The sequence below is a fragment of the Podarcis melisellensis genome (genome assembly GCF_964234715.1).
Source record: "Podarcis melisellensis genome assembly, chromosome: 11".
Lineage (NCBI taxonomy): Eukaryota > Metazoa > Chordata > Lepidosauria > Squamata > Lacertidae > Podarcis > Podarcis melisellensis.
Window position 1 is genome coordinate 2,253,533 of NC_138543.1, and position 25,685 is coordinate 2,279,217.

At 44.6% G+C, this 25,685-nt stretch overlaps 1 protein-coding gene across 3 annotated transcripts in view; it reads left to right on the plus strand.

Annotated features, from left to right (window-relative positions):
• The first annotated feature begins 8,748 nt into the window (after window positions 1-8,748).
• GDA (guanine deaminase) overlaps window positions 8,749-25,685 on the plus strand; it is a 52,330-nt gene continuing 35,393 nt past the window's right edge. Inside the window, exons 1-2 of one of the 3 annotated variants that reach the window (XM_081930685.1) lie at window positions 8,749-8,971; window positions 23,651-23,739. In XM_081930685.1, coding sequence (XP_081786811.1) covers window positions 8,864-8,971; window positions 23,651-23,739 — 197 coding nt within the window. In that variant the 5' untranslated portion in view covers window positions 8,749-8,863. Of the gene's footprint in view, window positions 8,972-21,498; window positions 21,570-23,650; window positions 23,740-25,685 lie in introns of those variants that run through there. The other 2 variants (XM_081930684.1, XM_081930686.1) reach the window with 2 other exon arrangements.

The window sequence follows — 25,685 nt, forward strand, 5'->3', positions numbered from 1 at the left end:
AAACAGCCAGGTTGTTTGTAGATCACATCTTCAGGCTGCATGGGGCTCCCTCGAGGGTCATCTCGGATCGCGGGAAACAATTTACTTCCTGGTTCTGGAGGAAGCTCATGAGCTTGCTGCAGGTCGAGGTGGGCTTCTCGACGGCAAGACACCCGGAAACCAACGGGCAAGCAGAAAGAGCGAACAGTATACTCCAGCAATACCTACGCTGCTACGTCAGCGAGAGACAGAACAATTGGGCAGAGAAATTAGCGCTGGCTGAATTTGCGTACAATAACGCTGAACATGTGTCCACGGGAATGAGCCCGTTCATGGCCAATTATGGGTGTCACCCCAGGGCCTTCCTGGGGAGGGGGGAGGAAGGATGGAGCGTACCTGCAGCAGAGCAGTTTGTGGAAGAAATGGAGGCCTTGCACCAGCAACTTAAGATGAACTTGGAACGGGCCAAGGAAATTTACAAGAGGCAGGCAGACAAGCACCGTCGGGAAGGGGAGACCATACGGGTGGGAGACCGGGTGTGGTTGTCAACCCAAGGGTTACCTTTTAAGGGAGGGTGCAAGAAGTTGCGGACAAGGCGGCTGGGACCTTTTGAGGTAACACAGCAGGTGAACCCCGTGGCATTCAAGCTCAAGTTGCCTGACAGCATGAAAATACACCCGGTGTTCCATATGTCCCTACTCTCACCGTACAGGGAGGGGCGGGAATTCCCGGGGCGAGAGGGAGAAGTCACCACACACCCGCAGGTAGAGGAGAGGGAACACCACAACCAAGCCACGGAAATACTCGATTCAAGGTGGCGAGGGCGCCAGGTGGAGTACTTGGTAGCTTGGGAGGGAGAACCCGAGTCAGAAAACACGTGGGTTCCCACGGAGGCTATCAATGATGGGTATCTTGTGGAGGAGTTCCACAGCCTGTTCCCAGATAAACCTAAACCACTAGTGAGATTCTGGGAGGAGCAATTTGGAACCACAGATTTTGTGGGTTTTCCTGCCTCCGAAGAGGAGGGAGGAGAGGCGTCAGAGGAAGAGGAATCAGACTGGGAGGGCCACCCCGCGGGAAGAGATCGGAGCGGGTGGGAAGCGGAGTTTGAATCCTCAGAGGATGGCGACAGCTCCTTCCAGGGATTCCCCGCATCATCGGCCGAGGAAAGGGACAAAGTTGGGTCCAAAGGTCGGGCCGGGGGTGGAGGGGGTCCTGGGGGGGGGAGTTGGGTGTCAGGGAACTGACATCGGAGCCAGAAGTGGAGGCAGGGCTCCCAAGCGATGCCGGAGAAGGGCCAAGCAGGGAGAGAGGGAACTCATTGGCTGGGGAAGGAAATCAGCGTAACACCAGGGATAAAGGGGGGCGGATGGGAGAATCGGAGAGGGGGCTCCAGGACTCTTCGCCGGAGACCAGCGGGGAGAGCACAGGTCCTCCGCTACCCACACCCACCCTGTGCAGAAGACTTCCGCGCAGGGAAAGTAGGCGTAGACTTGGCGTCAAAGAACTTATTTGCTGGAAGAAGTTCAAGAAACGCCCACTGACGGATTCTGCTAGTGACTGAAGAGCCACGAAGTTAAGGGCTGTCCAGCCAGGAAAGGTTTAACCAGGCTACCTAGCCAAGAGTGGTGGCAACTTACGCACGAGCAACCCCATATAACCATTACATCACGTATACTGGACACCCATAACATGGGGCCCAAGTTGGCTCCCCTGATCTTCATTCTGTTCCCACAGCTCCATAGGTAGCTGTATTTATTTTTCTTTTGTAAGAAAATGAAGCTGTGAAGTTCTATTATTGTTTTTGGATATCTTTTGTACCTGAGCAAAACTATCCCTCCTCCAAAAAAACCCACTTTAACACAGGAAGCTTTTGAATGAACACAAAGTGCTTAAGGGTGACATTCTCATTTTTTAAAAAAGGTGTCACTTGTGAACTTTTGTTCTTCGCTATAGCTATTTAAGGTTTGGAACACACATCTACACCAGAAGTTTCTCTGAGTCATGTCAATTGTGAGTCACAGCAATATCCTTCAGAGAGATATGTTAGTATCCTTGAAGTGGCATTAACAATTGTGACCAAACTAAAACTGGACAGTTTCACTAGAGAGGCCTCCCTTTTACTGTGTCATCCAGCATCAAAAACTGAATGGAACAGTACAGCACATGTTCTCCAGTGTGGTCAGCCATATTTAACTGCATTCTTGAAAGTGTCTTATGCACATGTACCCAGAAGAAAGTCTCACTTAATTCAATGGATCTTACCTTTGAGTGGTGGACCTTACTCTGAGTAAGCATGACTAGGATTGTGTTCTGTTGTCAGGAAGGTTCTAAGGTTTAACATCTTTGGGAAGACATCAGGAGGCAACATCACAGAAGCCATGGCATCAATTCTCTACTGCATTCAGCCAGTTATAAGAAATGCTAAACAACACCGAAAGGAAATTTGAGACTTCAGAATCTGACAGTCACAAGCAGGAAAAAAAGCTGCAATATAAATACAAGCTAGACAAATCTAGATCTGAAATTGCACTTGAAAAGCAGCAGCTAGTTCCCACAGTAAGTGAAAATAAACACACACAAAAGCTACAGCAAAGCAATCAACATATGAGAGAACAGTGACCTTGGCAATGGGTAACACATGCCACAATAAGAACAAAGACTGGCCAAAATCTGTCCCTAACACTGACAACAAGCTCTAAATCACATTTGCAGCCATGTGTGCACATGCCCCACAGAGGAATTGAAGTGCTCTAGATGCTTGGATATATTTTTGAATCTATTTTTATATTGGATATATTTTTGAATCAATTTTTTTTATTTTAAAAAATATTTTGTTTCAGTAGACCATGAGACTCTTAATCTCAAGGTTGTGTGTTTGAGCCCCAAGTTGGGCAAAAAGATTCCTGCATTGCAGGGGTTGGACTAGATGACCCTCAGGGTCCCTTCCAACTCTACAATTCTATGATTTTGAAAACGCAGAGCAGCTTACTCTGAATAAGGGCTGGTGCTCTCCTCTCCAGGAACTGGGTAGGTTCTGCAATTAACAGCACCAGGTGGCTCAGCTTGGCATAACATTGAGTAGAAGATGAGGATCAAAAGACAATTGTGTGGAGTATTGTCCATATCATTCTGTCAGGTACTCTGTAGATACCAAACCAGCATGCCATGTATGTATGTGTAAATAAACCATATATCATAAAGACACCACAGTCTTTGCTGAGCCTCATTTCCAAAAGGAGACACAGACCCTGAGTAAGCACCTGGGACCCCTGGAATCTCACACTACTTTGGTGTGCAATGGAATTATGTCATACATAGATTGCTTCCACACCAGCCCTTTATGACTTGTTCACTTAGTTTCCCCAGATAATACAGATAATGCTGCTGCTGGCTCACTCTATTCCTCAGTTTTCCATTTTGTCATCTTGTCTTTTCAAAGCTGTGTTGTGGATATTATTATTTTATTGGATTCCCTACCTGACTCATCCAGTCAATGGCCAAGGTCAAGAGGGCTAGCTGTAAGAAGCCAACATGAGCAAAGATCAAGAGGGCAGGTGGTTGGACACCCCTGCAAGCAAAGTCAAGGGCAGGGACACCAACTACAGGGGGCTCTGGATGCCTGAGCACCTACAAAAAATTGTTGTGGGTCCTCAGCACCCACACCGCAGGGCCCCAACACAACATCTGAGGTCTCACAAAGCCTCGGATAGCATCTCTGAGGCCTTGTGAGGCATCAGAGATGATGTCTGGGCTTTATGAGACTTCGGAACCCGACTTCCAGTGCCACGGAAGCTTGTGCTTGTGACATCATGACATCATGTTGCACGTGATGTTATGATGTCATGTGCACTGGGCACCCATAACCTGGGGCCCAAGTTGATTCTTCTGGCCAAAGGTAAAAAATGGCCGAGGCAAAGATGGTTAAGCAACATATGTTACCTTTCTAGAGAAGGGCATGTGCCCTCCCTATTCTCTAACCAGAAAAGCAGGGTTTTTAAAATCAGAATTAAATGACACATTCCATTCAGGCAAAAACTCCTGTGAAGGGTGTGAAGCAGAGCTATTGAAGGGTACAGCCTGGGGACTGGGGTGTCTGGAACAAAGAGAGTTCAAAGTTCCAGCTGATAAATATTTTATTCTAACCCAGTTGCATAATCAAGACCTATACTTATAAAGTTAGCAGACTTCTGTGGTAGGATAATGATTAACTATCATAAAGAGGAACATCTATTTCCCAAGGAAATGCTTTAAATTCCATGGGTTCATAGAATCTTCTGTTCATGTCACAGAATTGGATCCAGACTTACCTGTGCTTAGATTAGACCCAATGAAATAAGTGGGGCTTAAGTTAGTAATTCCTAGTGGGTCTACTCTGAACCAGGCTAAGTCCTGGTTGAATCCACAGAGTATACCAAATGTGTATACTATGGACAAAGACTAGCCATCAGTCCACATTTATGATACCATAGTAATGCAAGGCTTGTTGTGAATCTCTTTCTGCTAGAAACACTGTTGGGGTCTTATTTATTCTACCTAGCAGCTACCAGAAAACAACACATTTAAATAATTTTCCTGTACAACAGTAAGTACAATGTACTAAGAGGATTCAGACAGCTGAAAGGAAAAGAACAGATGAATTATCACCTTCTACAACTGTGGCCTTCTTACTGCTGTTGTTGAAAGAATGGTTTGTGCAGTAATTGCTTGTGCAACCTAGTTTCCAATATGAATATGAACACTAGCCTCAGCACAAGAAAGCTAAGGGATGGAAGCACAATTCAGTGGAAAAGCACATGGTCTCTGCGCCAACCTCTGGGAGGTCTTGGTAAATGGATCAGGTAGCAAGCGATGGCAAAGTCATTTGTCTAAGGACCTTGGACAGCTGCCAGACAGAGTAGACAATAGTGGGCTGAATGTACAAATATAAGGCAGCTTCCCATGTTCTTATAACAAAGATTTCTGCTACTGAAATGCAGCATAACAGAAAGGCAGCAAAGAGTAATCCTCAAAGCAAACCACATACAGAAATAACATAGTTGTTTTATGATATGCAACAGCCTTATTAAAGGCAACCTACAAAATCACACTTGGGTAGATTTCTTTCTCCCTTTTAAGTTCAACAACAACATATTATTATTATTATTATTATTATTATTATTATTATTATTATTATTATTATTATAACATATATTTGAAACATTTTAAAAATTGTGGGTAATTTACACAGCACATTTTAGTTCTTTCCTACCTTGTCCGTTCTCACAATAACATACTGAGTTAGTTACATGGTGTTCCCATTTTCCACAGAGCTGGTGTCAGACTTCTGGATCCCCTTGGCATGGCACCAACAAAAGACCCTCCAACCAGCACATGGTTCAGCCCTGCTTGTCATGGCTATGGCAGCTGCCACCATGCATTTTCTCTGCTGCCTCTGTTTTGGTGGAGTGCCACTCACCATCCTCCACTGGGGACTTGGACAGGTGGCAAAGTTCTGAATGGGAACTAAGCCTGGCTCACATTCATGGTGGCCGCCAGCACCTTAAGCTAAAAATATATATGCAAATGCCTACCTGAGTATAGATGCCGCAACCCCAGAATCGTCCGCAACTGGACCTAATGGTCAGGGGTACCTTGACCTTGACCTTTAAGATACAGATTGCCAATAAAAAGTAATAGGAGTCTCATTTTCGTAAAAAGGTAAAGGTAAAGGACCCCTGACAGTTAAGTCCAGTCGCAGACGACTCTGGGGTTGCGGCGCTCATCTCACTTTATTGGCCGAGGGAGCAGGCGTTTGTCCACAGACAGTTTTTCTGGGTCATGCGGCCAGCATGACTAAGCCGCTTCTGGCAAACCAGAGCAACACACGGAAAGGCCGTTTACCTTCCTGCCGGAGCGGTACCTACTTGCACTTTGACATGCTTTCGAACTGCTAGGTTGGCAGGAGCAGGGACCGAACAACGGGAGCTCTCGCCATCGCGGGGAATTGAACTGCCGACCTTCTGATCGGCAAGCCCAAGGCTCAGTGGTTTACACCACTGTAATAGGAGTCTCATTTTTGTAAAAATCCCTAAATCTGAACCTAGTCCTTTTCTTCACCAAGTACCACTTGTCAAGGACATAAGGGATCATTTACAAAGTTAGGGGTGATAAGTAAGTGGTATAAAGGTGTCACAGATTTTAGAAACCAATAATGCAACCAACTCTGTGTTAAATGAAACTTAACTTTATACAACTGTTTCAGAATTAAGACCAGATATAGAATCTGAAAGAAATCTAGAAACCTTATTGTGGGTACCATGGACATCCACAGAAATATTTTCAGGGAGCAGGGAAGTGAATACTCCAAACAAACAAAGAAATACAACTGAAAGGCAAGCTAACAAAACAAATTACAACAGTGTTCATATATTTTGCCTCATATCTGAAGTTCTACAAGTGCTAGAAACCTATTCTATCTTTGAAAAATAAAAACTGGGTTACGACACCCATGCTGGGTACATCAGGGTACGACTGTAGGCTCTGCGCATTGTTTCCATGTGGAGATAGGTATGTGCTAACTTAGGCTTCCTCAACCTCGGCCCGCCAGATGTTTTGAAACTACAATTCCCATCATCCCTGACCACTGGTCCTGCTAGCTAGGGATCATGGGAGTTGTAAGCCAAAAACATCTGGAGGGCCGAGGTTAAGGAAGCCTGTGCTAACTTGTAAAAGTTTCTCTGTGAACTCCATGTAGCTGCTGAGGTCCTCTCACAAATTCCCCCAAAACAAGTTAGAGATGAGCTTGCAGTATCTCCAAATCTGGGAGAGTTGTGTACGGCTGTTAACCAAATGAAAAACAACAAAGCCAGTGGACCTGATGGGATTCCTGCCGAAGTCTTCAAAGTGAGCGGAACTGAACTTACACAACGACTTCACAAACTCATCGAAAAAATCTGGGAGAGAGAGGAGATCCCAGCAGACTTAGGGATGCCAAAATTATCAATCTCTTTTAAAAAGGTGATAGAACGGTTTGTGGAAACTATCAAGGCATCTCTTTATTAGCCGCGGCCAGTGAAATTCTTGCAAGGATCTTAGCACACCGTCTCCTAACAATATCAGAGGCTACCCTTCCTGAATCCCAAAAAGGTTTTCAATCTTCTATGGGGACAGTGGACATGATTTTCACCACTTGACACCTTCAAGAAAAATGCAGAGAGCAAAACCAACCCCTGTATATGGCACTTATTGACCTGATTAAGGCCTTCGACACTGTAAATCGTAATGCCCTGTGGACTGTCCTTCTGAAAATTGGCTGCCCAGAAAATCTGTGAACGTCCTTCATCTCCTCCTTAATACATGAAAATAAGATGACCCAAGGACAGTATGCTTAAACTTGTTACACTCCTGCCCTGGCCTTAAATTAATAGTTCACTAGATGGTTTGCCCAGAGTGTCCTTGGCAGTTTTCTCATTAATTCCAGGAAAACTGGCAGATATAGTCCTTGAACTGCAGTTAACAGTTGAAATATGCTGTTCAACTCAGATAAACAGTAGCACGTGTTTCTCCTAGATTCAGAGAAACATGTCCTTTGAACTTTAACAACTCTAGTGTTATGAGGGAGAACCATTATGCTGTGCATAATTTTATAAACTATCGTGTCACCCCCCCCTTCTTTATTGCCTTTTCTCTAAATTGAAAACCCTCAAATGCTGCAACCTTTCTGCCTTTCCTCCATCCCCATGATCATTCTGGTTGCTCTTTTCTGGAACTTTGCCAACTCTACAATATCCCGTTTGAGGCGAGGCAACCAGAACTGTATGCAGCATTGCAAATGCAGTTGCACAATAGATTTGTACAATGGCAGCATGATGCCAGAGTTTTATTTTCAGTTCCTTTCTGATCCCTAGCACTGAGTTTGCATTTTTCACAGCTGCCTCAAAATGGGCAGGCAGATAGAATTACAGACTAGACTGGTGTATCTTCATCACCATGGCAGACTTGTAGGTTCAAATGGAGCCCACAGCAAGCTCAAGAGATTGAGCAGCATGCAGCATCTGCCCCACAAGAGGTGGTTTGAAGAGCAGTCATGGAGGTTAGTCTTGTCTGGCTGCAGATGTGGCCTGGCATGTGGGGAATATGTGTACAAGTTCCATGGGAAGGGCTCTTTTCTTCAGCTCCTACTCCCTCTGTAAACAGCGGCCACGACGGGGTTAAGCCTTGCCCAATAGGGAGAGTAAGGAACTACTGTCTGCAAAATGTCAAAGTGCCAGAGGAAGGAATAAGGCTGCTTGGGCGTGCTGGTTGCCCCCTCATGTTTTGTGGCACAGGGCGGGCAAAGGTTGGCTAGAAGAAAGCTGAAGCCACTTGATGAAGCCACCTGATATTCTTTTTACAAAGTGAGGTACACATATCCAACTCCTTTCCCCCAAGAAGCCAAATCACCTGCCGCCCAGGTAAATCCCGGGCAGAATTCTAGGGGCACCGTAGGATCTCCGGGGAGGGAATGTCGACTGTTTCCCTCCTGGATCAGAAAGTCCAACTGGTTGCCAGTGGAGAGACGTCTTGCTGTCTCCGTGGTCGCTCCGTCTTGGCGCTGGGACGGGGCGCCGTGAGGGGCCGAAGCGGACTCGCCCCGGGCTCAGCAGCAGCAGCAGAAGCCTCCGGCTGCTCTCGAGGACTCGGCGGCAGAGGCTGAGGCGTCTCCCCGGCGCGGACGGGGCGGGCCGAGCCGCGCTGGCGGAGGAGGAGAGATGGAGGCAGGTAGCGCGGAGGCTGCTCGTGGCCCCGGAGGAGGACGGGCTCCCGGGAGGAGGAGGAGGAGGAGGAACCGCCGCCGCCGCCGCCACCTGCGCCGCAAGGGAGGCCGGGAGGAGCGGCAGGCTGGTGGCGTCTAGGGCGCGCCATGGGCTCTCTGGCGCTCCTCTTCCGAGGGACCTTCGCGCACTCCAGCCGCTCCGCGCCCCTCGAGATTCGGGCCGGCCACCTGCTGGGCGTCGACGAGAGCGGCAAGGTGAGGCGGCGGGAGGGCGCCTTGGCCGGCACGTGGGCGGCCGCGGGGCGAGGCGAGCGAGGGGCTGCGAGGAGAAGGGGCGGCGGGGGAGGCGCACTTGGTGTCCCGGTGCTCCCAGGGTTATGTAAGCGGAACGCGGGGCTGGGCGGGAAGAAAGCGGGGCCGCCCGGCGGGGCGGGGGGGGGGGGCAGGGAGAGAGGCTGCTGGCCGGCGCTCCCGGGCAGGAGGGCTTCCTTGGGAGTGGACGTGCTTCGGGGCCCGGAAAGCGAAGAGTGCTGGACTCGGGACTTTTCCCGGGACAGCCCCAACTCGCCAAGCAGCCGCTGGCTTTCGAGTTCCCGGGCTTCTTTGGCTCTGAAAACAGCACCGGGAAAGCGGGGAGAGGAAGATGGCAGCGTGGAAGCCCGTCTTAAAATGGTCTTCAGGAAGCTCTTTGCGGGCTTATGAATAGTCCCATGTCAGTCGATGACGCCAAGTGCGAAAAGAGCAGCGATGATGCCCAGGTCTGCTTCCCTCGGGCTCGGAAGCGTTTCAGGCGCTTTCGAGAGATTGTTTTAAAGGCAGCGAATATAAAGCACCAAAACAAAAGGGTTACAGAAATTATGAACCATTTACTGCTGCTCTCTGATCATGTATCATTACATACTAACACAGATTAGAAACCATACTCAATAAATATGCCTGGAAAACAGTGAAGCACTTGCAAGTCTTTTTCCATCCTAATTTTGTATACATATATTTCAAGTACTTAACAGCTTGTGTTGATGGAGTTGAATAGAAGATTGTTGTGCGTGTAGTTTATTATGGGTTTTTCTGGGTGATGTTAGATATACACCTGGGGACATGTCTTTGAGATATTCACATAATTTTGTAGGCTTCGGTAATTTTAGTAATATAAAAGCAGAGGTGGCATGCAATATATTTTTACACACATCTTTTTCTTGTGAAAGTTTGAAATGTAAAATTATGGCCTCTATGATACTAATTTTCTGTGGTAAAAATTGACTTTATCCTTACAGTATCTCCAGATAATCACATTGTTTCTGTAAGCTGCTTCCTGTAAAGATGAGAATTAACTGAGATGATTCATCGGCAGATCTTTTTATAAATAGCTTTCAGAACATATGGCCTCAAAACTGGCTTTAACCCCCCCCCGAATCTTTGTTACAAAAGACATTGTTCCAAGGAGCCTTTTCAGCATCTCTTGGGGGATTTGAGTCCTCATCTCTCTTGCTTTGACCCTAACATATTGTCCTATCCTAAGTAGTACAGTGGTACCTCGGGTTGCAGGCGCTTCAGGTTACAGACTCCACTAACCCAGAAACAGTACCTCGGGTTAAGAACTTTGCTTCAGGATGAGACTACAAATTGTGCAGTGGCGGCGCGGCGGCAGCAGGAGACCCCCAATAGCTAAAGTGGTGCTTCAGGTTAAGAACAATTTCAGGTTAAGAACGGACCTCCAGAACAAATTAAATTCGTAACCAGAGGTACCACTGTACATGACTTCTATGCTTAATGCTATTTTATTGCATATATAAAATGCTGCAGAAAGCCATTTCACGCATACCTTTTCACAGATTCTCTAAATAAAGTTAAGATGTTTCCTCTTTCATTGGCCAACCTCCAACAACAATTTTTGCTCAACCATTAGACACACAAAGCTTCTGGGTTCTGCTGCTTTGACCATCTGGCCTTATATATTTTTAGAGCCAGCAAACTCTTGTCCAGTTAATATTCATTTAACAAGAGATATAATTAATATATGTTCCACATTCATGGATAAGTATTCCTTTAAAAGCTTAATGGAGTGTATTATTGTGCATTTCCATACAGTTTCAAATGATTGCAGTGACTAATAAATGGATGCTTGGCATAGCAACGATACCTACTTTTGCAGCTCTGACTGTACATGTTATTTAATACAGTTCGTTTCTTCCTTACGACATGACCACATATTCTATTTCTGCCACAATTCATATAATTGTAAAGATTGCTTTGCAAAGCTTGCTTTACATACTCTGGTCTAATTTGCATGTGGCACTAAGCCATGGCTTGTTTTCTGACAAGTCATGGTGTGCTGTTAACTTATGAAATGTGGCTTGTTTTAGCTATAATAATGATAATAATAATAATAATAATAATAATAATAATAATAATAATAATAATTTATTATTTGTACCCCACCCATCCAGCTGGGTTTCCCCAGCGACTCTGAGCGGCTTTCAACAAAGATGAAAAATACTGTATTTTCCCGTCTATAAGACGTCCCCACGTATAAGACGCCCCCTATTTTAGGGGACTCTGATTTAAGAAAATGAGGGAAGATCTATCCATGTATAAGATGCCCCCAAATATTGGACATTATTTTTAGGGGGGAACCTAGTCTTATACACAGAAAAATACGGTACATTTAATAATAATAATAATAATTTGTACCCTGCCCATCTGGCAGGGTTTCCCCAGCCACTCTGGGCGGCTTCCACAGAAACAAAAAATACACTAAAATATCACACATTAAAAACTTCCCTGAACAGGGCTGCCTTAAGATGTCTTCTGAACATCAGGTAGTTGTTTATTGCTTTGATATCTGTTGGGAGGGTGCTGGACCTCAGTGTCCAGGCAGAATGATGGGGGTAGAGACACTCCTACAGGTATACTGGGCCGAGGCTGTTTAGGACTTTAAAGGTCAACACCAACACTTTAAATTGTGCTCGGAAACGTACTGGGAGCCAGTGTAGGTCTTTCAAGACTGGTGTTATTTGATCTTGGCAGCCACTCCCAATCACCAGTCTGGCTGCTGCATTCTGGATTAGTTGTAGTTTCTGGGTCACCTTCAAAAGTAGCCCCATGTAGAGCATGTTGCAATAGTCCAAGCGGCAGATAACTAGAGCGTGCACCACTCTGGTAAGACAGTCTGCGGGCAGGTAGGGTCTCAGCCTGCGTACCAGATGGAGCAAGTAGACAGCTGCCCTGGACACAGAATTAACCTGTGCCTCCATGGACAGCTGTGAGTCCAAAATGACTCCCAGGCTGCGCACCTGGTCCTTCAGGGGCACACTTGCCCCATTGAGGACCAGGGAGTCCCCCCCCACATGCCCGCCCCTTGTCCCCCAAAAAGAGTACTTCTGTCTTGTCAGGATTCAACCTCAATCCGTTAGCCACCTCAGACACTCACACAGGACCTTCACCTCCTTCACTGGTTCCGATTTGAAAGAGAGGTAGAGTATCTGCATACTGATGAACACCCAGCCCAACCCCCCCCCCCCCGACGATCTCTCCCAGTGGCTTCATGTAGACGTTAAAAAGCATGGGGGAGAGGACGGAACCCTGAGGCACCCCACAAGTGAGAGCCCAGGGGTCTGAACACTCATCCCCCTTCACCACTTTCTCTTTTTTTATAATAATTTTTATTATTTTCCAACACAAATATACAATTATGTCAAATTTTCACAAATTTGATTCTTTTTAGACTTCCTTCGGCTTCTCTGACAATCATCCATAATTACTTCTCAGTTTACGCATTCCTCTGTTTATATTGCCATTAAACTTCCCTCCCACTCCTATTTGTTTTTAACAATATATCTCTGCTTTCACAGTGCTTCTTGAAATCCCACCAGTGTTGTTTGCACATCACATGTTCTTTTCAGATATTCAACAAATTTTCCCCAGTCCTCGATGAACTTTTGGTCTTGAAGATATCTATTTTTTCCGGTTAATCTGTCCAATTCTGCATAGTCAGTCAGCTTCAGTCTCCATTCTTCTATTGTCGGTATTTCCTCTTGTTTCCATTTCTGGGCCAGTAGAATTCTTGCTGCTGTGGCTGCGTATTGAAAAAGTTTACAGTCTTTTCTTCTAATTTCATTCCCTGTAATTCCTAAAAGAAAGGTCTCTGGTTTCTTTACAAATGTATATTTTAACATCTTTTTCATTTCATTTGACTTGGGCCAAACTTATTCAGGGGCAGCCCCATGGAGGCCATGCTTTCCACGAAGTCCCGAGCGGCCCCTTGTAAGGTCATGTCGGTGCACAGCAGCACCTTCAGGTCATGTGGGTATCCCTTGCTGATTCTAGTATCCGTCCAGTCAAGACCAGACCTGGAGGCAGGGATAGTCCTCAAACAACGACTAAGCCTGCTTCCTTGGTAATGACATGGTCTGGTCTTAGCGTAACTCCTCCTCCTACCCGTGATCACTGGGATTGGGTGTCCCAGAGCATCCCCCTCCCCCACCATGGAACCTGCCTCAGCCATTCTGTTGGTTGGGCCCACTCCCTGGCAGCCCTGACCCCCTCTCCTTAAGAACCAAATACAAACTTTATAAAACAACAAAAACAAAAAAGTACATAGTTATGTTAAAAATTGAACAAGCATTGGGGCCGTCAGCACCCACAGCCGGCAGGAATCTCTGCAGTCCCTCCGGAGCCTCTTTTGTAGGGCAAGGTGAGCCTGGACCCCCCCCCCAGGCCAGATGGAAAGGGCCTTCCAGGGAGGGGCCGTCAGCACCCATAGCCGTCAGGTGTTGTCTCTGAACCCAAAAGCCTTGCTTAAACATGCTTTGTTGGGCTGCACCACTCCACATGCTCACTAAGCTACACAAGGAAGAAGCAGCTGAAAAATGAAACTAAGCTTTGGGGAACAAGCCATGCCTTGTGATTCCAGAGTGGCCGGAGGCTTCTTAAATTCTGCCTTCCAGGGAGCCCCATGTACTGCTTAATAGGTTGAATGACAAACTAAGTTCCTAACAGCTGTTTTATTTCGATTGCTGCAATTTCTTGCCCCACCAAATGGGAAATGTTTGTGTATGTGTATATCATTGTGGCCTGTAGAAGGGAGGAATTGAAATGCAAGCACCTAAAGCTGACCTTGGGGGGCTTGGAAGGCATAAAAGTGCCAAAAAGCCCAACTTCCTCCCTCAGGTTTGTTGTATTCAGGGATAAAAATATATCTGTATTCCTAAAACATAAAATTTTATGTTTTTTTTTTTTTGTATTTTAGGTTTTATATTCTTTTTTCTTTTTCTTTTTTCCGTTTCATTCTTTCCCCTTTATTATTGTTAACTTTTTCTTCTGTTATGTTTATGTATGGAAAATAATAAATATTATTGTGGGGGAAAATGAAAAATAAAAAAAATAAAAATATGCCCAATCAAAGCTAAATAAAAATAAAATATATGTGTATTCCCCACCCCACACTATTGGATTGAATCCAATGCTGGTTCAACTAATTGCAATTAATGGGCATGTGTAACTTAGGCCCGTTCATTCCAGTGGATCTACTCTGAGTAGAACTCAGTTGGCAGCAACTCACTGTGCTTCGCCTGGGCGGCTCTTATGGTGATCTTTGTACAATACAAGAACAGCTTGTATCATTCTCAGTAAACTTACTGATCATTTGGCTGCCTTTTAATCAGTAGCAAGCAAGTATTTCAGAGAACTGCAGAAATGCAAATGCGCACATAGACAAATACATGGGCAGTATATTATGGTTTAACTTCAAACATTATCTTACCATCTTTGCTGATAAGCAGTGAGGGTCCCCTGGAGACTTGGCAAAGTTTTGAGAAGTGATGGAATGCCTTTTGATGGCTGCTCTGGTTTTAAGGTGGTATGTTTTGTGTACAGATGACTCCTGATAAAGTACTAAGTACAGCCGGGTAGAATATTTTACAATAAATCACTTACTTTAGTGCTCTCCATTGGCAGATCTAAGGAGATGCTTTGGCAGAGATACAAATGTGTGAATAAAAAAAGGGCAATCAAATAATATTGAACATGCATGTGTGAACTGACCCCTGCTTCATCATCCTCACTGGATTAAAAGGTAAAGGTAAAGGGACCCCTGACCATTAGGTCCAGTCATGGACGACTCTGGGGTTGCGGCGCTCATCTCGCTTTATTGGCCGAGGGAGCCGGCATACAGCTTCCGGGTCATGTGACCAGCATGACTAAGCAGCTTCTGGCGAACCGCAGCAACGCATGGAAACACAGTTTACTGCTGGAGTGGTACCTATTTATCTACTTGCACTTTGACATGCTTTCGAACTGCTGAGTTGGCAGGAGCAGGGACCGAGCAACGGGAGCTCACCCCATCATGGGGATTTGAACCGCCTACCTTCCGATCGGCAAGCCCTAGGCTCAGTGGTTTAGACCACAGCGCCACCCGCGTCCCTTCCTCACCGGAATAGTGTTGACCGATTGGGGTGGCCTACAAAAGAAGCAGAAGATCTGAACCAGATGATAGCCTAACCTTTTACAACTTGTTCTTAATAACTGTTCTTCCCTCTTTGCTTTTTAAATATTTTCTTTCTTCCTAAAGTGACATTTATATGATGCATTTTGCTACTCCTGAAAGGAACTATTTAAAGTTGCCTTGTTATGAATACTGTATAGGCAGCTCTTCTTCCATGACAACAAGCCTGCTTTCCACATTTCCCATCTGGTGTAGCATGCTTGTCTTTCCTTCACTTGTTCTCGTTTTCTACTTTGTGTTCAGTAAGTGGTATTAGTCATTCTCCTCCCAGCTTCACTCCAGCATTTCTGTGACATTTTTTAATTGCTCATTAGAAGATCTGCGTTATAAAGCATATACATCTGTTATATAATGGTGTAGTGTGCATGCATATGCCAAAGCATGATAATAATGATAATAATAATAATAATAATAATAATAATAATAATAATAATAATAGAGTTGTTTGTTACCTTGAATGAACTGTTACTAGATAATTTTACAGATTACATTTATTATTTACAGCAGCTAATATTTACAACTGAGTACCAGCGGGTGGTGCTGTCATCTAAACCACAGAGCCTAGGGCTGGCTGATCAGAAGGTCGGCAGTTCGAATCCCCGCGACAGGGTGAGCTCCCGTTGCTCGGTCCCTGCCCCTGCCCACCTAGCCGTTCAAAAGCACGTCAAAGTGCAAGTGTGTTACGGTTAGGGTTGTGCAGGTGTGTTATGCCACCTATGCTTGAGTTTAATTGTTTTCTCCCTAACATATGCTGAAACTGATTTAGCAGGTTTAGACATACAGATATTGTCACATTATCATATATTGGTCAACCTAAACCCGCCTACCAGATCATTTTTAAACTAGACAAAGGACCCAACATTGTTTGCTATAGTTCCCCATATAGCTTAGAAACCAACCCATATTCCCAAGAGGAAAAGGTCAAGGGTAGATTTTTGAAACTTTTAAGTGTATGCGTGTGGATCTCAAATAATATGATTCAATTGATATATTTGTAAGCAAGTAAGATACAGATTAGGGACGTGGGTGGAGCTGTGGTCTAAACCACTGAGCCTAGGGCTTGCAGATCAGAAGGTCGGCAGTTTGAATCCCCGCGACGGCGTGAGCTCCCGTTGCTCGGTCCCTGCTCCTGTCCACCTAGCAGTTCTAAAGCACACCAGTGCAAGTAGATCAATAGGTACCGCTCCGGCGGGAAGGTAAACGGCGTTTCCGTGTGCTGCTCTGGTTCGCCAGAAGTGGCTCAGTCATGCTGGCCACATGACCCAGAAACTGTACGCCAGCTCCCTCGGCCAGTAAAGTGAGATGAGTGCCGCAACCCCAGAGTCGGCCACGACTGGACCTACAGGTCAGGGGTCCCTTTACCTTTACTTTTTAAAACAACAAATATTTGAAGGACACATTTGCAGTGGCAGAGTGTAAGCTAATGCTGCCTAGGGGAGGCAAATGGGCACACCCCCAGGGGCGCAGGGTGCAGAGGCAGCCTGCTGCGACTCACGTTGCAAAGCACACCCGGGACGAGCACACCGCAGCCTCTCTCCACCCCCAGGTCAGGCTCGAAACGACATATATATTCTGCTTAATGTTCAAATGTATTCTCAGTGGTTTACAGAATATAAAAACCAATCACACTACATTGTTAATACAGAATAATTAAAAACACACCATAAATTAAGATATAAAGTCCATGATTAAGATATACAATAAAATAATCCTATTCAAGCAGCACTGCAATTAAAACAGGAGACACAGGTCAAGAGCCACGGATTTGGTGTTACCTGGCACTTAAGCACAGCACGCCTCCACTCAAATACAGTGTAAACCCAATGCTGGCAGAGCAAAAGTCAAATGATTGGGCACATAGTATGAGGTTATATTTCTTAGGCCTCCTGTCACAAACACTTGGAGCTAGTAAGGGGGACCTCTGGCAATGGGATACAATGGAGAAAGAGCGCCTTGTACAACAGGGGCACAAGGAGTGAGCAATAGACTCCACTCCAGCAACTGGGGGTGCCAAGACAGAGCACCGTGAGCAGGTAGAATCATAGAATCACAGAGTTGGAAGAGACCACAAGGGCCATCGAGTCCAACCCCCTGCCAAGCAGGAAACACCATCAGAGCACTCCTGACATATGGTTGGTACTGTCTCACTGTATGATTCCTGTGTCTTGTCATAACTGTGTTGCTCTCAGATTCTCCACACACAGCAGACAGCAATGTCGTCCAAATGAAAGGGAGGCACCCATCCCCACTTGCAGCTAATGTCTCCATCAGCAAAATCCAGATCATCCACTCCATCAGCAAAAGCCAGATCATCCACTCCAACCATTGCAACTGCTGGCCACTCATGCACACTTTTGCCTTGCAAGGTTCGCAGCCCAGATGCAGTAAGTAAGAGAAACTGTCACCATACACAGAGCCTTTCACTGTAGCCCTCCAGGGGAAGAATGTGAGTACACTCATAGTCACTGTATCTCTCCCCCTCCTTACCAGTGGTGCTAGTGGAGAGCTCTAGCACAACACTCAGATTTCATCAGCCCTTCTTTTTCATTTCCTCACAAACACCTACTTAGACTCCAGAGCCATATGGTGCCAGCTGCTGCCCATTGCTGATTGCTTTCTCTGTCTCTCACCATGCTCTCCATAGTCGCTTTGCTACAGGTTAAGGATCCAGGTTAAGGATCTCTGTAGGCCTTGAGGGAAGCCCACTCCTTAACCACAAGCACTGACCACGATGCTCCTGGCTGTTCCTGCATGGGACTGTTGACTTGTTTGCTCCATGCAGACTCCTTGCGCACTTTGTGACAGTACCATATTGGCCCGAATATAAGATACACCTGAATATAAGCCGCACCTTTAAAATTCTAAAGGGAAAAAGAAAAAAAGACAATACCCGAATATAAGTAGCTCCCTTAAAATTCCGCAAACACTCCCACCTGTTCCGTTTCACCGTATGTCTCTTTCAGCAGCGATATCGTAAAAGCCAATTTTTGTAAGGTCTCTAAGCTTTCAGCACCTGCACTTGTCCTCTGCATTGGCTTTGGTCTGGCTACATTTGGGGCCTTTCCTCTTGTCTAGTGAAGGGTTGTTCCCTGAGATTGATCAGGCACATATATTGTTATTCCAGACCAGGGTTCCTCAGTCTTCTCCAATAAAGAAAACAATGCCCGACCTGAAGAATTTGGAGCAAATGATTCAGCAGAGGAAACACAGGCCAGAATAACTAAGGAGATAGTACAAGAATACTTGGCTAGTTTAGATGTATTCAAGTCTCCAGGGCCAGATGAACTGCATCCAAGAGTATTAAAAAAACTGGCAGATGTGATCTCAGAACCACTGGCAGTCATCTTTGAGAATTCCTGGAGAACAGGTGAAGTCCCGGCAGACTGGAGGAGGGCAAATGTTGTCCCTATTCTCAAAAAGGGGAAAAGAGAGGACCCAAATAATTACCGCCCAGTCAGTCTGACATCAATACCAGGGAAGATTCTGGAGCAGATCATTAAGCAAACAGTCTGTGAGCAACTAGAAAGGAATGCTGTGATCACCAATAGTCAGCATGGATTTCTGAAAAATAAGTCATGTCAGACTAACCTGATCTCGTTTTTTGACAGAATTACAAGCCTGGTAGATGAAGGGAACGCAGTGTATGTAGCCTACCTTGATTTCAGCAAGGCATTTGACAAGGTGCCCCATGATATTCTTGTAAAGAAGCTGGTAAAATGCGGTCTTGACTATGCTACCACTCAGTGGATTTGTAACTGGCTGACTGACCGAACCCAAAGGGTGCTCATCAATGGTTTCTCTTCATGCTGGAGAAGAGTGACTAGTGGGGTGCCACAGGGTTCTGTCTTGGGCCCGGTCTTATTCAACATCTTTATCAACGACTTGGATGATGGACCCAAGGGCATACTGATCAAATTTGCAGATGACACCAAACTGGGAGGGGTGGCTAACACCCCAGAGGACAGGATCACACTTCAAAACGATCTTGACAGATTAGAGAACTGGGCCAAAACAAACAAGATGAATTTTAACAGGGAGAAATGTAAAGTATTGCACTTGGGCAAAAAAAAATGAGAGGCACAAATACAAGATGGGTGACACCTGGCTTGAGAGCAGTACATGTGAAAAGGATCTAGGAGTCTTGGTTGACCACAAACTTGACATGAGCCAACAGTGTGACGCGGCAGCTAAAAAAGCCAATGCAATTCTGGGCTGCATCAATAGGAGTATAGCATCTAGATGAAGGGAAGTAATAGTGCCACTGTATTCTGCTCTGGTCAGACCTCACCTGGAGTATTGTGTCCAGTTCTGGGCACCACAGTTCAAGAAGGACACTGACAAACTGGAACGTGTCCAGAGGAGGGCAACCGAAATGGTCAAAGGCCTGGAAACGATGCCTTATGAGGAACGGCTAAGGGAGCTGGGCATGTTTAGCCTGGAGAAGAGGAGGTTAAGGGGTGATATGATAGCCATGTTCAAATATATAAAAGGATGTCACATAGAGGAGGGAGAAAGGTTGTTTTTTGCTGCTCCACAGAAGCGGACACGGAGCAATAGATCCAAACTACAAGAAAGAAGATTCCACCTAAACATTAGGAAGAGCTTCCTGACAGTAAGAGCTGTTCGACAGTGGAATTTGCTGCCAAGGAGTGTGGTGGAGTCTCCTTCTTTGGAGGTCTTTAAGCAGAGGCTTGACAACCATATGTCAGGAGTGCTCTGATGGTGTTTCCTGCTTGGCAGGGGGTTGGACTCGATGGCCCTTGTGGTCTCTTCCAACTCTATGATTCTATGATTCTATGATTCTATGATTCCTGCTGAGCATTTATGATGCTTCCTGTGCCACTAGCATTTATAATTGAAGGTTGGGGTTGAAGGCAGAGGGAACGGACTTCCGGTGTTTTCCGCCATGGTGAACAGCAGCTCCTGCAATAGTGGATGCCGGCTGTGCAGCTAATTAAGGATAATTTGAGAGTAATTATCCTTGCAAGCCCCCTCCCAGGGTTGGGGGTGGGTGGGTGAGCTCTCACTCACAGATCATCTGATATCTGCCTCTTATTCTGATGGAATGCAGGGGGCAGGGACACTGAGTGCATAGCCCTGCATGTATCAGAAACTCTTCAACCGTGTGTGGAGATCCTTAGGAGGGGAGACCCTCCTAAGATGGGTTTGAATTTGGACTTAAGAAGCAGGTGTGTTTTAGACGAAAGAGACAAGATAACCTCCTAAATGAATCAGCCACTGAGTGGCACGGTTTTGATCTGGAAAGTATTTTTGTCATAATTGGATTGGAATGTAAGTGAAGGGGAGCCTTTGTTCTCTCTCTACATTGTATTTGCTGTTTTATGATTCGGCAAACCTTCACTGAAGAAGAATTAATTACTAATGGAATCTAATTATCAATGGATTACGACTATTAATGGAATGTAAGAGGGAATTAACAAGAACTTCATTATTTTTTATGGATTATTTGAATGAATAAACTGTGTGAAAATGTTGTGAGAATTGGTGGCATTACCTTCTAAAAAGGGCACTAACTTTGATTTATTATGGTTTTGGCAAGACACCTGCTTGTTAGCAGATTGGAAAGGATCAAAGAAGAAAATGCTGGAAGTCTGCCTGGAGCCATGGTCAGATGCCAGTTCACTTTCGGTTTGAAAAGGCAAGATGGCGTGAGGGCATGGCGTAATTGAGAATTCAGCCCTTGAAAGAGGGTTGTAGATGTTTGATTGATTGATTGATTGATTGATTGATTACAACATGAAGCCAAGGATGAATGCAAGCAAATATTTCACACAGAAAGTTACAGGATATAAACTTCATTTGCAAATTAATGGCTATGGAATAGCTAAACACGAATGAGAGTTGTCACACCAGTGACTGTTAAAATAAAGAATTAAGATTGGAACTGTTGTACTTGGATTAAGAGGACTGGAGAAGGACCAAGGAATAACATCATCATCTCCTGATAATCAGAACACGGGAAGTCACCCCAAATTGCTTAATTTGGAACTCGATAATTGTCTCTTTTAATTGTATTATGATTTGGTATTGTATTAATGTGGCTTATATTGGATTGTTATTAATGAAAAATTAAAAAAATATATTCAACATAAAAAAGAAGGCAGAGGGAAAGACTAATTTCCAGTGATGTGCATGATGACTGACTGCTGCTGTGGGGCTGGCTCTGTGGTGTGTGGTATATGGGTGTGAGTTCTGGGCATTCCCACCCCCACCCCCCATGACTGTAGTTTCTTCCTTAGCATACAGAAGCTGAGTGGGAGGCATTTCCCATTTTCTCCTGGGAGCTCAAACGGCTGTCTCCAACTTCTCAAAAGGGCTGTTGCATTGCAGGTATTGTGGTGTTGTGTGTGATTTGTGCATTGTGACACAAGAGGAATGCTAGGATTTTGCTAGGGGTGTGCCTGTATGGGCACCTCAGCATTGGCGGCCTCTGACTCCCTGAGTCGTGTGGGTATTGCCCTTTTGTGCTGGTTGCTGTTTTTTACTTTGTTATCCTACCTTCTTATCTTGCAGCGAATGTCCACTGCATAGGACTAAGGTTGCATGCTCAAGAGTTGCCTGTTCTGGATGGGGTTGCTAATACTAATTTGAGTCTCCCATGCTTGTGCTTGTTGTTAGCCAATCAGGTTATTGATCACCAATTATTGATTTTGCCAATTTTCATGGTTATGGTTGGAATGTCTGATTGTACTAAAAGAAATGTTATACAGTGCCCAGTTACCACCAGTATTCCCTTTGTATGGACTTAAGAGAAGACAGATACAACATGCTTTTTAAAATATTTATTCACTCTTATATTGATTAATACAATTCTAATAAAGCAATACCTCAGAACGTACCACCTACTCTAATACTCTGACACGTTAAGCAAATAGTAGTTGTACTACCCCAATACAGCATGAATTGGTTGATCAGGCCAATTAGTAGGACAGAATCTTATAAAGCCAGGCATTGTTGGAGTTAGATGAGGTATGATCCCCTTTCAAGTGTATGTTTGTGTATCCTGAAGATTAACGCTGGACTTCCCCCCATAATTCCTTGCCCAGATGGGTCCTACCTGATCTCCACCTTATGGCATATAAGGAGTTCATGATCTGCTTGTGCCATCTTGGCACTATCTTGTTATGCCCCGATGCACAACCAAACAGGTGTGCTGTTCTTGCTGTGCCATTTGTTCACTAATGCCCTTCTCCACATCCGTTTGTTACCAATCCTGAACATATTTACTAATTCTGTTATTTCTGCTTAACACTGCAGTTAGACTTCTACTTTCAGCTATTCAAGATATTATGCTTCAGTTAACGTGACCTATCTTAAGCATTTAAACATTTTAATCCCCCTCTTCTATATTAATATAGTTCTATACTATAGAAATTTAAATAATTATATGTATTAAACCTTCTTCACAGAACTGCTATTCTTTCTGATATTATTCATTCAGAAGTCCTATCAAAGAGTATATTTTGAGTGTCTTCCTTTTAGAGTTCCCCCTAAAAGCACCAGTGTGTCTGGAACGCCACAAGAGAGAAGCCTAGGGCTAAGTGCCTCTAAGTGTACTATTTTTCTAGCCTCCTGGTAAAAACCATACTTTCTGTTATCTGGGATCATACATACACCGTACATTTAAAGCACTCTTCATATCACTTTGGCGCCACAGAGCTGTTTTATGGATCTGTGAGTAATGTGGTGGGTGCATAGGAGCCAACTCCTAGGAGCTGTGATCCCTTTGTCCCCCCCCCCCCATAAAATATTTGAGGGGGCTGTACCTCCCCAAAGTTAATGGGCATTGCCATTCAGATGGTGTGTGTGTGCTGCAACTTGTGATCGACTCTGCAGGGTGGGGCTTACCTGGCCCCCCAATATATTATTCAAGTTGGCGCCCCTGGTTGGGTGCAAATTCCTACTACCTTTACAAGGCATTTGGAAGGCTGGGAAGGGCTGGAGCTGGGCTGGCAAAGGATCTGCTGGATCTTAAGTCACAACAGAAGTTTATCTCCTACCCCCTTGCACCCTTGTTGGTGCAAGTGATGGGGCTGCAGCTGTGCTGGTTACTCCGCTGCTCTTCTGAGCCCCCACTTCTGCCCTGGTATGATTAGAGTTGCATTCCTTAGTAATACAGATGAAAAACAGGAGCAGCACAAGGATACTTTAGGTTACAGGAAATAGCATTTGAATTACGAGATCACACTAAAGTCACCAGTGTTATGGAAGAGCAGTAGTTTGGAATTATATTGGAAGAGCAATAAAGTGGAACCTTTAATATGAATAACACCTTATACGAAGTAACTTAAAATTCTTTAAAATTAGCCTTGACTAATTTTCCTTCATGTGAATCTACACTAAACGTGAAACACACAGAATCATATCAAAAACAAACATTTGAATGCCTTATACTCTTTTCACTTCCTTAGATTGCATTTTTGGAACCAGCCGAAGAGCAGGAGAAACTGGCAAAGAAGTGGGGATTCAAAGCATCTGACATCCGAGAGCTCAGTAATAAGTATGCATTATGTTTTATTTTACTTTTGTCATCAGATATTTTTGTCTTTATCATTTTCAACAATGTTGTTGTTGATGATGATGACAAATTGTATTTATGAAATACCTTTTCTGAGTGTTCGGTCTGCTTTGCATGTTCTCCTGTTATCCCCACAACAGTTCTAACAGCCAGATTAGTACAACTATCTATATATTACAGTGGTACCTCGGGTTAAGTACTTAATTCGTTCCGGAGGTCCTTACTTAACCTGAAACTACAGGAACGCATGCACAAACATGAGCTCAAGTACAGGGAGGAACGTTCCCCTCCAAAATAGTCCACTGTGGAATATCCGTTTTCAGAAGAAATGTGCCTCTGAAAACCAGTTGCAGGAAGCAGGCTGTGGGCTTCACAGAAAGGGAAGCACCTGGTTTGCCAATGCGGAATACAGGGTGTTGGGTTAGAATCTAGTTGTTAGAGAGACCTTTGGCCTAAATTAAAGCAATTACAAATTTATTCATGTTCCAAAAACCAAGGAAACCATATATTATGGCTCCCACCTTAACTTCTGCTCCATGTTATTGATAAATACTGTTTTTTGTATACAGTTTGACCTTCATATATCAATATTTTGCCTTGACATTCAGCCCAATCTTCTTCCCTTGCAGGATGGGTATCATGCTGAGTATGAACGTTAAATAAGAATGTTGTTACATGTTGAAAATGATGACATGCAATACCCATTGGAGGAACTGGATGTAACAGTACTCCCAACCATTTTTCTCCTGTATGGTTCCAAAGACACGTTAAACACCCGACTTTACACTTTCCCAGCTGCTTCTCTGTTCCAAAGTGTCCCATCCAAAGCAGCTTTGTAATTAGGCATTGTAGACAAATTTTGCTTACATTGACAGAAGACAGTTAAATGTGCAAAGCATTTACCTGAGAGAGAGAGAGCCAGTCTATGGGTACTGCTCCAAAGTGAGTAGCTACAACTGAAGGGTGTGAGCCTTACTTTCAAGTAAATGCATTTAGGTTTGGGGTGTTAGTTGGTACTGAAGACAGAATGTTCTTTTAAAATTGCAAGATTTTTATTTTTCATCTTTATTGATTTGCATTTATAAAGCATTGCCAGAACAGGTTGACTGCAGATTCTAGCTGAGTTAATAAGTGTAGGATGACTTGGGTAGAGGGAAATTGGCAGAGCAGCATGATATCTCTTTGTTTTACCATCTTGTGCAATAGAAAGGAGGCCATGTTTCAGTTACGCAAGAAACATTTGTGCAGATCACACTTCTGAAACCCAGCTGAGGGAATAACACATTGACACACAATTCGGCAAAAGTTCATTAAAATTAGAATGCCGTATAATCATCGTTTGCACTCTGTTCAGGTTTGCTTTCTTTGAATGTTAAGATTGTCAAGATTTACTAGTATCATGGAAAGCAAATCTTATTAAAAGTGTTCAGTATAATGGAGGCCTGGTTTATGATTGGGCTGCTTCAGAATTAATGCAACCAGAAAAAGAATTGACTACAGTGGTACCTCGGGTTACATACACTTCAGGTTCCATACGCTTCAGGTTACAGACTCTGCTAACCCAGAAATAGTACCTCAGGTTAAGAACTTTGCTTCAGGATGAGAACAGAAATCGTGCTCTGGCAGCGTGGCGGCAGGAGGCCCCATTAGCTAAAGTGGTGCTTCAAGTTAAGAACAGTTTCAGATTAAGAACAGATCTCTGGAACGAATTAAGTACTTAACCCGATGTACCACTGTATTTGCCAGGATGTTCATAAATTACATGTGATGATTGACTGAAATGCTGAGAATAATACAGGAAGTGTGGAATACAACAGGAGTAGACATGTGAGAGGCGAATCAGTATTATATAACTCATAGGAGCAATAAGCATAAAGCAAATATTGTATAACACTTATCTAATGCAATGTTCAGATCATGGACACAAT